A 14,832-nucleotide genomic window follows, 5' to 3' on the forward strand; every position below is an offset into this window, starting at 1 on the left:
GAACATAATCCAGAATAATTGCTGTTTGCAAGCCAAGTTGCAGGTTTCACAGTTCATCTCTTCTTAATTTGTGTGGAAAAAAAAAGGTGAGATCATCATTTAATGTACGAAAAGGTACATTATTTCCCTGCTTATGCATGGAGTAAAAATAGCTGATCCTCTGCAGCCTGGCTGCAAAAATTCACCCTTCAGCTGAAGCCAAATATGAGAAATATCAGCTTCACAGGAGACCTACAAATCATTTTCAATGGGAAAAACAACAAGCTGTTATTTAAACAGCTTTGCAACCAAAGGACATGCTTTAATGAAGTCCTTCCAGTGAAGCTGACAGATCACTCACTTGGCTGGACAGCCCCAATACCCCTGTAAGAGCAAAATTTTAGTGACCTTGGAGTGGCTTTAAGGCCAGCCAACCCAGTCACCTCTGCAGGAAAGGCAGTGTCACTGCCTGGGAGCTGGGCTGGGACCAGAGCTGTGGCAGCTCCTGTGCAGGAGCCTGGAGCACTTTACCATTCTGTACTGCAGGTACCTGAGTAGCTATGAGAGCTACCCTGAAACTGCTATAAAATGCTTCAAGCACTTTAAATCAAGCAGATAAATTATTCCTCTTCTGCTGCACCTCAGTAACTTCCCTTGCATTCACTCTGTCCATCAGTGAACTTCTGGCTTTTTGCTCAGTTGTGGAAAATCCCCATGGTGCAGTGCATGCACAGCAGGCATGGTGCAGCCCTTTATCTCTGTGCTGAACCAAGTGTGGTGTGAGTCACACACCAGACCAGCCAGCAGCTTCCTGTTGTCCCCAGCAAAATCTTCATTTCCTCACTGCTGTTGGCAGTTCTTCCTTCTGAACTTTCTTACTGTTTCACATGTTTCCCATGCTGGCTGACACATATTGTCTCCTGCCCTTTTCTGTATCTTCCCTGGACCCTCAAGGATGTTATTTGCTTATTTTTTTGTAGCTGCACCATTGCCTGGTGCAACATCTCCAACATCTTCCCTTTTCACAAAAATTCCTCCTTCAGAACTTAATGAAATGTACTGAAGGTGGAAATCTGCTGAAAGCTTGAAAGTGTTCAGCTTTCTCTGTCTTCCATTATCTCATGCTTTGTTTTTAATTCCAGCCTGGTTGAAGAGGACAATGACAGCTTTGGATGTGATGCTTTGGAGATGGATGGTAAGCAAGAGGATATCATGTGTAATTGAAATATGAGCTAATATGTGATCAGCTCCCCAGCTAGAGAGATTGTCAGATAACCAGCCCTGCTCTAAGTAATGGGACACACAGCCAGTGAGTAATTCAAGGAAACAAAAGGTCAGCCAGTGGTGAGAAGGGGAAAGCAGTCATTCCTGAAGATCTAAGAGGGAAAAGCCTTAGTTTTTTTGCCACAAGGGTGGTCAAACACTGGAACAGGGTTGTCCAGAGAGTTTTAGTCAAACTCATCATCCTTGGAGATATCAGAACCCAGCTGGACAAAGTCCTGAGCAATCTTCTTGAGCTGACCCTGCATTGACCTTTGACTAGAAGCCTCCAGAGGTCCCTTCCCACTTTCTGTTCTGTGAGAGTGCCATTCCTTGTGCCATGTCCTGTGGATATGAATCACATCTCTGTGTGAAGAATTTCCTACTTCAGCTTTGGCTGGGATCAATTAAAATTAATTTTCCCCTTTTCCATCTTTGTCACTTTATGTAGGACTCACCATCATTCTTGTTACTCTTTCCAGATGACAGTCATGACAGGCATTCACATGGAGCTCCTTCAGTGCACTCTTCCTCTTCTTCTCATCAGTCAGAAGGCCTGGATGCCTATGAGCTCGAGCATGTCAACTCCATATTTAGAAAGTTCTCTCTGGAAAGGTATTTGAAATGCCATTTTACTTACCTTAGAGACTGACAGGAAAGGGTGCTGTGGTAGAAACTCCCTATTTATTTATTAGTTGCTGAAGTTATAACAGCAGGAGTGATTATGGTGGCAGCAGTATAACGCTATCTTGGAGCCCTTTCATGTTCTGTGAACCCATGAAGGTCAGCCTGAAAATTCAAAAACTTCAAGGCAGACAAAATGTTCTAAAGGCTTCCATTTCTCCTTGTGATCTTGCTATCTTGCTGCAAAGCTTGCTGAGTGGATAACTGTTATACTCTGAGTTTTCAGAGATGCTTTTCTCCCGAACTTTTGTAGTAACAAGGAGGTTTTCTTTTAGAGTCTTTAGATCCTAGTGATTGATAATGCTAGAAGTTTATTTGTGTATCTCTCATTTCTCATGCATTCATTTAACTCAGAGTGAGATAACCAGTTGTCCCTTCCTCTCCTGGACACAGACCCTTCCGTCCCTCTGTCACGTCCGTGGGCCGCATCAGGAGCTCGTGTCACACGGTGCAGCGCGTGACGCTCAACGGGGACAGCCTCAACTCAGAGATCACCCTGCTGGGGGGCAATGACAAAGGCAGCTTCATCAGCTCTGTCAAGACAGGCTCCCTGGCAGAGAAAGCTGGCCTTCGGGAGGGACACCAGATCCTCCTGGTGAGCATGGCATTGTCACCAAACCCCTGGGTGTCTGCTCACCCATCTATGCTGTCCCTGGCATCCCATGAGCACAAGTTCAACAATGCTTCTGCCAAGTTTCTCTTTACTTAGTTTTCCCTCCACTGCCAATGTTCCCAAGCCATTTCCCTGTTCAAATGCCTCCAAGGGGAGAAAAAATGTCCCCCACAATTTATATTCCTGCACTTCTTACTCCCAGGGAAGCCTGGGATTGTGCAAATGCTGCAGCTCTGTTGACTGCTAGCATTCCCTATTTGAGAGAAAAAGAATTATATAATTAGAACATAATCTGCATTCTGATAACAAAGTGTCTGCATTGTTTAATAAGAAAAAGATCATGGCACTTTAAAAAAATGGTTTAATTGACTCAGAGATTGAACTTGCACTGAAGAGCAATATTTCTTTCATATCTAGTTGGAGGGCTGCATTAAAGGGGAAAATCAAAGTGTTCCTTTGGATACTTGCACAAAGGAAGAAGTTCACTGGACAATTCAGAGGTGCAGTGGTCCAGTAACACTCCAGTATAAATCAAATCATGAAGGTAAGAACAAAAGTATTTCTTATCTCAAGTAGTTCCAGGGCTTTTATAGCAACTTGTCTGCAAGAGAGTGACAGGAGCAGCATATCCTTTGTATTGGGATAAATCTGGAGCATGCCACTGGTGTTAATTACAGCTCCTCTGTGGAACTGCTTCAGCTTTTAGCCTGCTGTCTGAGAAAAAACAACAACATGTGCTTGTCAACAGGAGTCTGAAAAATTTACATGGTGGCCAATAGCAACATGACTCATGAAACACACTCGAGCTTATTTTTATGTACAGTTTTCTGCAATATGATGCAGTGAGCTGAGTGATCTTTATCCAGCTGGTCGATTTAGCATTTACCTGATGGAGTTGCCCTGTTTATTACCTTTGTGGCTTTGTCTTATCTTTAACAGCTGGAGTTCATGTGTGGTGAATAGAATTTGACTTTAGTGTTCAGGTTCTATAATGATAATTTCAGGTTATGGATCAAAAATTACATTCCAAAATTCATTCTTTACTGGTGTGTATAAGTGGGCATTCATGTTTTTTTGTGCTGGTTAGAGAGCTTCAGCTGCATAGATCATGCAGGAAGTGATGCCTTTGATTTTCTTTGATGTTTTCAATTGTAGGAAAGACTATTGCAATTTTTTGAGCACCACTTAACTGCAGATAAAGCATGTTATAGATTCTGGGAGTTCCAATTAGAGCTAATAATAAGGAGAATAGCTTGTCATTAAAATTGGTGGCAGAACTCACACGGTACTTAGAGGGCAGAGCTATATCTGTGTCTGCGTCTTTGCTGAGAAGTTCTTTGTTCCACAGGTCATGTGGGGAGTACTGAGAATGGAGTTACCTAAAAGTGGCATTATAATGAGAATATTCCCACAGAGCTGACAGCAGCATCATGGGCTGTCCCTGAGCCACTGCCCTCAGTGTCTCTGAGGTGCAGGCCCATGATCTTGCTGGAACTCCTGCAAGCAGCACTCTGGAAATATAAACCTCTCTCAGAGGAACCTCAGGAGTTTGTGCTGTGGCTTCTCCCAGAGGGAAAGCAGCAGCAGTGGGAGCTCCTGCCTCACCCCTTCCCTCCTGCTGCAGGGTACCGCAAGCTGCTGTCGGAGCTGGAGGAGGGGCTCATCACCTCGGGGGACTCGTTCCACATCCGCCTCAACCTGAACATCTCCAGCCAGCTGGACTGCTGCTCCCTGTCGGTGAAATGTGATGAGATTGTCCACATTCTGGACACCATGTACCAGGGCAGGTGTGAGTGGCTGTGTGCCAGGGTGGATCCCTTCACTGACAGGGACCTGGAGATGGGGACCATTCCCAGCTACAGCAGGTGAGAGTGATACTGAGTGACCATTACTGAGAGCAGGGATCTAGAAACAGGGAACTTAATTACTGCTGTAAGGAAAGAGGTGTCTATGTCTTAAATTTTGAGATAAAATCTGATGTAAAACTATAGTATGAGCTCTAAAACTTAAGAACAGAGATTCCAGATGTTACCTGATAAAATGAAGTGAGTCCCTCAAAAAGTATCATATGCAAATATTCCATGGATATTCTTTAGTTCTTAACTGAACTGCAGTCCTTCCTATTGTTTTGTTCCTGCCTTTACTGCATGGTTCAGTCAGTCCTCACTGCTATTTCTATTTCATCTTTTCTGTAGGCACAAACCCAAGGCAATCCAGCTTTCTTGTGAGTGGTTTCAAAAATATCTTGATCTGTGTGATTTCATCCTTTCTTTCAGAGCCCAGCAACTCCTTTTGGTGAAGCTGCAGCGGTTGATGCACAGAGGAAGCAAAGATGAGACAGAAAACTCCTACAACACCCTACGGGCCCTGCGGGTAAGTGTCTGCCAACAAAGTCCTTTTAACACCTCATACTCCCCTGCTATTGGTTTTTCATTTTTCATTTTTCATCATCATTTTACAGAAAATCCTGTTTACACTCTCTGTAGGTTTTGATTGTGTCAGGCAATGGGCACCTTCTGTTTGCTTTAAATAATATTGTCCCTGGGACTGAACCCAGCTCTGGCTCACTATTCACCCTTCAGCTAGGAGGGACTACACTTAAAAAGTCCAAACTCTGTTCTGTATGTTAGTCACCCTTCTCATGCTTCACTACCTGTAAACATTGAATGCATCTGCATGTACACATGAGGAAGAAGCTGTGTCCTTGCAGTTAATAAACAGAATTATTTCTCTCCTATTGTGAATAAACCTCTAAACTATAGAGTCTGTTGTCCCACTTTAGAAAGACCTGTCTCTTCCAGCCTGTAATGCTGTGGAGAGAATTGGGATTATCAGGCCTTCACACACAGCAGCCCTTCAAACTTTCCCTTTTCCATCACTAAAAACATTTTTAGACCCCAAAATTCCATTTTTACATAATTAAAACTGGTGTGTTAGTTACCATAAGTTATTTTTAGAGTCTGGGAGACATTCATGCTTCTAAGTTTTACAGACACAGGTAGACAGTGCTTGTGCTTGATTTCAGTCAAGGTTGAGTGGCACACATTCCTTCTGTGCTCACAGCCCCACTGATCAAAGGGACAGAGATCACTGGCAGAGGTGCTTGTGAAAGCAAAAGCTGTGCATGCTCTTTCTTGGTGCAGAAATTATCTCTTTCTTAGGTGTGGAGAGCAGTCTGTGAACAAAGGAATGTGAAGAGCAGTGAAAAAGCAATGTTTGTCAGCACAGGCTGTGCTATGCCCACTGTTTGTTTAGAACATTGAATTTGGGATAGGTATAAATCACTATCCCTTTTATTGGAAATAGAAAATATCTGGTTTGGCTTCTTTTCTTTCTCAAATGTTATGATTAAAACATACAAAAAAGAGCAGCGGTGAGAAGATCTCCTGTATTATTTTTTACCAGAATACATTGCAGCCAGAGGAGCCTGCCCTGCAGAGCGACCCCAAAACCAGCCCTCGCCTATCCAGAGCAAGCTTTCTTTTGGGCCAGATTTTACAGGTAATAAAGTTCAAATCCTCAGTGCAATCTCTGAAATAGTGGATGTGAACAGTAGATATTCTCAGGCTATCCTAATTCACCCAGAAATCCCAGCTCAGGTCTAGAGGTTGTATTGGAATTTATTCCTATCAAAAAGAGATTTAATGCATGAAGGAGAAGGATGGGTTGTGTTTTCTGTTGTGATGTGGGGTGTTTGTTTTCAAGAGCATGGCTTCCATTACAGATGTGCCTTAAGGAATCCCACACATCTGCCATCAGAGGCTGAAATGTGCTTTGTTTGTACCATAAGGACAAATCCAATGGGCTAGATCAAATCTCCAAGTGTCTGGGATGGGACTGCATCAGAAAATAGTCCTTTAATTGTGGGCCAGTAACTCTGAGCATGACAGAGACTGTGTGGGTGAAAGATAAAGCTTTGAGAAGGAAGGTGATAGGGAAAGGTTAGCAAATACACAGGAGGAGGAGTTAATGTTTGGATAGACGAATAGGTGGGTGGATGAGGAGGGAAAGCATGAAGCCTATTTCTCATGTAAAATGACTGTAAAAAGGTGCCATTTGGGAGTTTTTAAGTCTCTCTGGTAGAGCAAAGAAGAGGCAGTTTGGGTATAGCCTGTGATACATTTGTGCATATACTCTGGGTATGATGTACACATCAGTGCTTGTACTGATGATAGCAGGGAGCTCTGTGAAGGGAAAACATGCCTCTTAAGAGCAGAGAACAAAACAACAAATCCCAGAGGGGATTAACACAGGCTCTGAAACAGATCTATGATATTTAAAGAGTCTTAGAATTCAGTCCACAGATCCATGGAGTCCTGTCTTTGACAGACACAAGTGATTCAGATCTTGTAGGTAATGAGCGTTGGCTGATGAATACATGGGAGGGTAAATAATGCAAAAAATGAGGTTCAAATCTCTCTTTTTTTTGTTCACCTTTTTAGTTTGTCAGTAGGTCTGAGAACAAATACAAACGAATGAACAGCAACGAGCGGGTCCGCATCGTCACAGGCTGGCCCTCAGGCCTGGCACTGAGCTCATCCGAAGGGAAGAAGCAGCTGCCTGATAAACTGGAAGGTAAAAATCTAAAATAGCCTTTACACACGTAGCACTGACACAAAGGCCTACATATACATCTACAGAACAGCATGGCTGTGAAATGAATCACAGGTCTTGCATTTGTGGTCCCTCTGCAAAAGTTCAACAGCAACTGTGACCAAAACTGATTCTGCTAAAAGAGCTTGGGGCAGCTTTGGGACACTAAAATGTCTTGGTTGGCTGGCACTTCTTCCTAGGTGCTTTCTTGCCTTTTGCTCCAAAGCATTTAACTTGGAGTAAGTCAAGCTAATAAGCAGAGAGTCTCCAAGCAGATGTTGTGTGGAACAGGTTAAGAAATAATCTCTTGAAAGCAAAAGGCAGTTGAATTATTTAGTATTAGATTGGACATCATAGTGCTGTGAGTACAGTAAAGATAACTCCAGTAAAAGGGAAGGAGGACCAGTATGACTAACCATGTCAACTCTAGTTCATATGTGTCTCCTTTTTTTTCCTCCAAATATTGATGGAGAGGAACCCAGAGGATAAATGTCTTGTTCTTTGCTCAGATTTGGATTCAGAGAGTGAACTGGACAAGAAGCTCAGTCTGATCCCTTACAGCTTGGTGAGACCCATCCACTGCGAGCGCAGGCGCCCCGTGCTCTTCACCCCCACCATGCTGGCCAAGCCCTTGGTGCAGAAGCTTCTCAACTCTGGAGGTGCCCTGGAATTCAACATATGCAAGCCAGGTAATGGGATAAGAGAGGGCCATGACTGTCAGCTCTCAGTGTTGGAAATATGGACATATATATGCGTGCACACGTAGGGGAATGCACATGTGAGAGTTGCTTGAGGTACTTTGAGTCACATCAGAGTGATGTGTAGCTGTAAATCCTGCTTTTTGAGACTATCTGGGATATTTGAATGTTTTTGAGACAGCCAGTACACATGGTTATGAGATTCTGTGTCTATAAATATTATCCATGTGTATGCTGTGTGGTTGCTAGGCTGCCCCTCAGAGACTGAAATGCTGTGAGTGCTCTTTCTGTTTGCATACTGTTTGCATACTGCATATCTAGGCAATGTGAAATTTTGATTAATTTGTTTCTAGTATTTGCTATTATGAGGAATATCTTCCCTAGAGCAACTTTAGGTTTCTGTCTCATCCAAGCTGTGAAGATTGTGCATTTGATCTACTGGAAAGACTGATTTTCTTCCATGCTAAGTATTTACTATTAAAGCAGTACGCAGTGCCGTGATGGCTGCAGGGCAGGATTGTATACAACCCAGCATTAAACAGAGCTGACGTTTCATTTTTACACTAATATTGAATACTCACAACATAGTATGCAGCCTTACAGTCATCCAGACAGAGAAACTGAGAAGTTAAGTATTATAATAAATATCCCCTGTCTTGCAACATAAAACAAAAGCTTTGATGTAGAGCTGCAATTCACAAGGGGGCCAGTATCACACATTGCAACCTAAGCCAAATTTTTTGGAAACTTTAAACACAAATGTTGGAACACTAAATCCTTGTTTTAGGATCCTGTGCTGAAGAGATCACCTTTTTTTTAGCACTTCTCAGCATCCTCCATCCCTGAACTGCTGCTATATAACATTAGGTGCTGGAATTGTATTTACTGTTTTAATTTAATGCCTTCATAGTGTTGTAGTAATTGCCCAAGGAGTCATTGGTGCAGGATATAGCTGAGATGCTCAGCTGTGATCAGATTAGGCTTTAATTGAATTCAATGGAAGAAATGAGGCAGCTGTTAAGACAATTCATTGCTCATCCTCCTTCCCTGAACGTCCTTACATCCCATGTGAAGTACTACTGGATACTTTTCTACGTGTTCTGCTGCTGTAAATTTGATTCTGTCCCCATCCACATCTCTTCCTAGATATTGTAACAAAGGAAGAGTTCTCAAGGAAGCAAAGGACAGAGACTGTCATCTTCAGCAGAGAAAAGAATCTGAACACATATGAATGCATTGTACCTGCCAACATCGAGGCTGTTGCTGCCAAGGTGCTCACAGTGCTCTGTGTCCCTTCTCTGGGCTCTCTGGGAACCCCTCTGCAATGTCCTGCATATCAAACTGACCAATTTACAGTTGCACATTCTCTCTCCTGCCCTCTTTCAGTCTCAGATTTTTATTTATTCCCCCAAATGGCTTTTATTTGTGCTCTTACTTTTCCTTTTCTTTCCCATCCTCAGCCATATCCTTTTATGTTCTCTCTCATTCCCTGTGATGACCCACATAGATGCAGCTAAATATCCTTTCATTTTCTGTGCTCCATCCTTTATTCATTTCCTTTTCATATCATAAGTATATATGAATACACGAGAGAGTAAGAGATACAAGGACCTAGACAAAGGAAGGAGAAGCCTGAAACCCAGACACAAGGGTGTACAGAACAAAGATAACAATGCCCAAGACAGAGATCTGATGTCAAGTAGAGTAGATTTGATGCACAGCATGGAAAATAAAGGAGAATTAAAGTGATGGTTTTTTGTCTCACAAGTAGTTTCAGTAGATGTTCTTTTTGAACAAAAAGCAAGTCTGTGTGTTTGGGTCTATATGTAAAACTGGTGTTTTATCATACTTTTCATCTTTAGAGCATTCCATTTCCATTTTAAACCTTTTTAGAAAGCTGTTAAGCTCAGCTGTTATTTGACTGACTAGTTTTAAGCCATTAGGAGGAGCTGGACTTAAAATGTATATTTGATTAAAAGGTTTTAAATCAGTACAATGGTAAATAGAGAGCCTTCCAAATCACCCCATAAGGGATAGATATCATTATCTTGAGATTCCACAGCAGTGAATTTTCCTTTGTGACACTGTTATGACTTTGTTTTTAGAACAAGCATTGTCTCCTGGAAGCTGGAATAAGCTGCACGAAGGATTTAATCAAAGCCAAGATATATCCTATTGTTCTCTTTATAAGAGTCTCAGAGAAAAATATCAAGAGGTTCAGGTAACATGTCAGACCTTTTGCATATTTGATGTTCCATCTTATTCAGTGAATAATTCTTGAGTCCAATAACGTTCTCACTGAGAGAAATAAAGACCCTCATCCTCTCCATCTGGTACTTCTATGTGCACTATTTCCTCCCATGACTCCTCCCTGAAATCTTACAACTGGAGAAAGCAGGAATTCCCCAAATCTGGCACTCTTTCACTGTCACTGGTGGCAATGAGCATTGTGGGAGGATGAGACCAAAGAAAATGTGGTTTTCTCCATGCTCAGCACTCCCACAGCATTTCTTAAGGTAATGCAAGCTGGAAGAGGAGAGCTCGTAAACACTTGCACTCTCCCTCCATTCAATCCTCTGAAATTGTTTCCCCATAGCAAATATTTCTCCTTGGGGGCAGCATGGAGGTAAAGGGATGGTAGACCTGCAGTAGCTGCATTCTTCACTGCTTTTATTGCTTGTAAGTAGTTAGGAGAAAATAAATTCTTGATGGTACAGCTAGGACTACAGGATTAACTTAAAATCCAAGACATTTATTTCTGGTCTTCTCATTTGATACAGGAAACTGCTGCCAAAGCCAGAGACTGAGGATGAGTTTTTACGGATGTGCCGCCTGAAGGAGAAGGAACTGGAGGCACTGCCCTGCCTTTATGCCTCTGTGGAGGCAGAGGCTTGGAGCAGCATTGAGGATCTCATCCGGACAATAAAGGACAGGATCGGGGAGGAGCAGCGGAAAACCATCTGGGTGGATGAGGATCAGCTATGAAAGCCCTCAGAAGCACGGAGCTCTTTGGTGAGGAAGGGACACATCCAGGTGGAGCAGGGCTCCTCACAATCCTCTGGTTGGGTGCCCAGAGCTCACTCCTGTTTCACCCTTGCTGCTGGGGCACTCCCTGCTGGCAGGATGCATGTCTGGAACGGGACTGGAGCTGTGTTGAAGAGCCAAAGTCTCAGATGCTGGGATCCAGGCTGTGGGGCCACCACCACAATTTCTGATCCACTGCCATTTCTTAAGGGACAGCACCTGTTTAACACATGAGGACAAAGATCTTGAGCAGGAGCTTGGGGTAATTTATTTTGTTCAACATATGGATCTCTTTGGTCTCATTCAAAATTTCTGATGAGAACAAATAAGTGGAATCTGAAAGGGATAAGGCATGGGGATTGGGGAGCAGGATGTGGAACTGAGATTTGCCCCACACCTCCCTGAGATGAGATTCTGAACACACCCAGCTGAGGAAGCTGAAGGCTGGTTGGGAGCAGCAGCAACACAACTGCTGATGGCCAGAGCAGCTCTGTAGCCCTGGTTCTCCACAGCCATTTTCAGCCTTTTTAATCAAAAAAAAAAGAAAATAACTATTCCTCCTGGCATTAACTAAAATGAAAATTTTCTCTTTCTTTTGAAACCCCAGTTTTATTTAACAGTTTTGCAGGTTTCCTTTGTAGTCCTGGCGCTTACAGGAAAACAGACTTCGCTGTCCCAGTGGCACATCAGATCTTTCCACATCTGCCAACATTTCATTTAGTTTATCCCTGCCTCTGCATTGTATTCATTTGTACATCCCTCAGTTTTTAACATTTTTTTACTCACAGAAAATACCATGGTGCTTTCTTCAGACAACAGGTTTCTGTGTTTCTTCACTGAAATATTTCTCTACAACATCATTGCCTGCCAATATGCCCACTCTCAACAGGAGGGACTATTCTTAGAAGAAGAAAAGGAGGATATCATAAGCCAGTAATTGCTGTGAACCACTCAGTCCTTGACCTGTGTGCCATGAGCAGCAGCGAGGAGCCCGGCGGGCACCGCGCTGAGCTGTGGCCAAGTGGGATAATGCTTCCACAAGTGTGTGTAGGGCTGAGCAGACCATGTCCCGTTTTCAAAAGCACTTAAGTCCTCAAAGAGTTTAAGTTCCACTGCTCATGAGTGTGACTTATACTCCTAAATCTTTTCAGTCTTTGAAATCTTTCCTCTCGGCATTAGACGCTGTACTGAGATTGCCAAATTGATCCAATAAAACTGACCCGATAATAATGACTCACGCAATTGCTGATCTGAAATGCAATAAAAATTGACCTACAGATGAAGAGTGGTCCATCCCATTGTCCTTAGATCCTTCATTCCTTGCCATATCACTCCCTTTTAAGATGCATTTAATAACAAAGTTCCTTTCCTTCTGCATTCATCCTCAGTCCCCCGTCTTGGTGCTGTGGGCTGATGTGCAGTAGCAGGCAATAAAAAAACAATCGGAATCTAAACAGAACATCTGGCCTGGTTGCCTTCACTAGATTAGCTGCTCCCTTGTCTTTGCAACAAACTTCTGCTGCGGGTGTCTCTCAGGTAGACTGGGTCAGCTCATATTGGCTTTTGGGATTGTGCTTTTCTTTTATGTTCTTCTCTTTTATGCACATCATTTTTTAACTAATGGACTCTTCGAGAAGTAATTTATGTCACTTTACATCTAATTGCTGCTGCTGTGTTTCTCAAGTTATTAATGTTTGAAAGAATGTTCATAGCTAGCACTTCTCAGAGAATAGCTTTTTACCTGCCCAGTGCCATCTGCTTGGACTGTGCAAGCAGGGGGATACTTCCAAGTGCCATCTCTTTACAAAAAGGACAGGCTGCACACACAATTTGCAACTCCCTCCAGGGCAAAGAACAACAACCAGTTGGGGTATATATAGAACAAATTGGATGATTCTTCAGAGATCCTCTGTAGCTCAAGCAGAAATAAGAAAGCATCAGTTGGAAGAACTAAGCCTTCCAGGAGCATTTTGCATTCATTCCTAATGTCCAGGTAATGCAGCCTCGTGTAACAGCTGCCTGTGGTTTGTTCCTGCCCCTCTTGTGAAAGCTTTTGAGTCCGCAGCTGAGCAATGGGAGGGACTGCAGGAACATTTCTCAGCTGCTTCAGCAAAAAGTTCAGCCAGGTCAGCGTCAGATGCCTCCAGGAGCCAGCAGCTGACTGCTCTGACTGCTCCGTGGCCAGCACATGGAGGATGTCCGTGTGCCACCGGCTGTGCCACGGGGACCGCTGCCATCTGCTGGAATGGCTGCAGCAGATGGCAGGTGGGGCAGAGGGGATGGACTGTCTCAGAATGCCGTGGTTGTTTCTGCAGTGATCTCCTCTCCCCACAGCTTTATGTCTCTTTGCATGGACAAAGCTGCAGATGTGATTTGTCCCACTCCACTTTCAGCACAGCAAAGGCATATGCCAAACTCTGGAGGAGGTTCCTTTGCAGTGGGCAGAGATTCACCTCCAAAGAGCTGTTTCTCTGACTTACTGGAGATGGCTATCTAAGGGTAAGATGAATTGCCCTCTGAACTGTCTGGGGTTTTCATAGACTACAGCAAGAAATGAGAGAATTAGCCTGGCCTTTAGCATTTAGCTCTTTGTAATTTTGGGCAGCTAAACCACCTGGTGGGAAAAGTGGAGGTAGAGATTGAGACAAAGAACAGGAGATCTGATTATTTCTGTGAAACAAGAGAGGAATGGATACATGGAGCAAATCTTTCTTTTCAAATCCAAGTGCATCTGTAAATTCCCAGCTCTGCAGACCCATTGTGGTTGTCTGCTCATGTGATGCAAAACAACCAGAGCCTGTCCAGTGCAGTTCATGGCACAGCTGAGTGCTGTACCCTGCACAAGCCTCATCTCTCTGTGACTTGGTGGAGGAGGACTGAAAACTCTGTTCTCTCTTGACTTCTGGGTGTGAACTCCAAGAGCAGATCTGGAGCTGGAGTGGAGCTGCAAAGCAGCCAGGGAGCAAAAGGGGCCACAGTCATTTACACTGGCTGGGAGGTGCCTCTGCTCTGGAGCCAAGAGCTGTCCCTCTCAACTGAAGGAAATTAACCCCTGCACCTTTTGAAACACATTCAGATCTTGAAAAGAGGCCATGATTTTCCCTGAATGTCAGAGTGCTTGAATCAGTGTGGATTCCAAGCTCTGAACCAGAAGATTCGAAGTGCAGACTTGGAATTTGGGCTGTAGATCATTGTGGTATTTTCCATTCTGCTAAATCTCTCTGGTGAGGTATCACCTTAGGCCACATCCCTCCTCACATGCACATCCCAGTTACACAAATCTGGGCTCAGCACATGCACAAAAGCCCAGCAGGCACAACCACCTTCAGGAGGGGTTGTGTGGTTGAAAAACTGGGAACAACCATTAAGAAAACAAAATGGGAATTGGAAATGTTGTAAATGTTCCCTGTAAACAGTGTCACAATGGGATCTCAAGCAGATTCTCCACCTGATCTCATCCAATGGTTAGAATGGGACAAGTTTAATGTTGAGTTATTCTCTGGTTGTTTCTGTATTTTAGACAGCACTTGATATTTGGGGTCAATAACTGGACTTGCAAGTACCACCAAAATTCAGATACTTTCTCTAAATCAGTCTAAAGAGTGAAATTCAAGCTGCAGACCTGATTTGGAGCTGGAGGCTGTGCTTGGACACCAGAGCTCAGGCCCAGCCACCATGTGTGAATCCCAGGTAAGGACCCCTACCTAAGGTAAGCAACATTCACAGCACAACACATTTTAAAATCACTCATGGGTTTTAATTGAAGTCTGGGAACATTTCTCAGCAGTTTGTATTTTAAGTTAGAAAGGAGGTAACAGAAAGCCTGGAAATTGCCCTATGTTTGGTCTGCTGCTTTTACTGTAAGAGGCAGAAAACATAGAATAATAACTGCCTTTCAAAATGGATTATTTGAAAACTACTTCTTGCCTTTAAGAGCTCACAAGAGCTTGTTGGAAAATTTTTCAAATGCAAATTGTTCTT

The 14,832-nt window shown here is 43.4% G+C and overlaps 1 protein-coding gene across 4 annotated transcripts in view; it reads left to right on the plus strand.

The window, feature by feature from the left end:
- The window catches only part of CARD11 (caspase recruitment domain family member 11), a 51,085-nt gene extending 38,951 nt beyond the window's left edge, over positions 1 to 12,134 (plus strand). For all 4 annotated transcript variants that reach the window (XM_063171740.1, XM_063171741.1, XM_063171742.1 and 1 more), the window contains 12 exons: positions 1,122 to 1,174; positions 1,722 to 1,854; positions 2,317 to 2,518; positions 2,954 to 3,080; positions 4,161 to 4,401; positions 4,813 to 4,909; positions 5,942 to 6,037; positions 6,979 to 7,111; positions 7,639 to 7,818; positions 8,974 to 9,098; positions 9,933 to 10,048; positions 10,608 to 12,134. In XM_063171740.1, coding sequence (XP_063027810.1) covers positions 1,122 to 1,174; positions 1,722 to 1,854; positions 2,317 to 2,518; positions 2,954 to 3,080; positions 4,161 to 4,401; positions 4,813 to 4,909; positions 5,942 to 6,037; positions 6,979 to 7,111; positions 7,639 to 7,818; positions 8,974 to 9,098; positions 9,933 to 10,048; positions 10,608 to 10,812 — 1,708 coding nt within the window. In that variant the 3' untranslated portion in view covers positions 10,813 to 12,134. The remainder of the gene's footprint in view (positions 1 to 1,121; positions 1,175 to 1,721; positions 1,855 to 2,316; positions 2,519 to 2,953; positions 3,081 to 4,160; positions 4,402 to 4,812; positions 4,910 to 5,941; positions 6,038 to 6,978; positions 7,112 to 7,638; positions 7,819 to 8,973; positions 9,099 to 9,932; positions 10,049 to 10,607) is intronic.
- Positions 12,135 to 14,832: the final 2,698 nt, after the last annotated feature.

Source organism: Melospiza melodia, chromosome 18 (genome assembly GCF_035770615.1).
Source record: "Melospiza melodia melodia isolate bMelMel2 chromosome 18, bMelMel2.pri, whole genome shotgun sequence".
NCBI lineage: Eukaryota > Metazoa > Chordata > Aves > Passeriformes > Passerellidae > Melospiza > Melospiza melodia.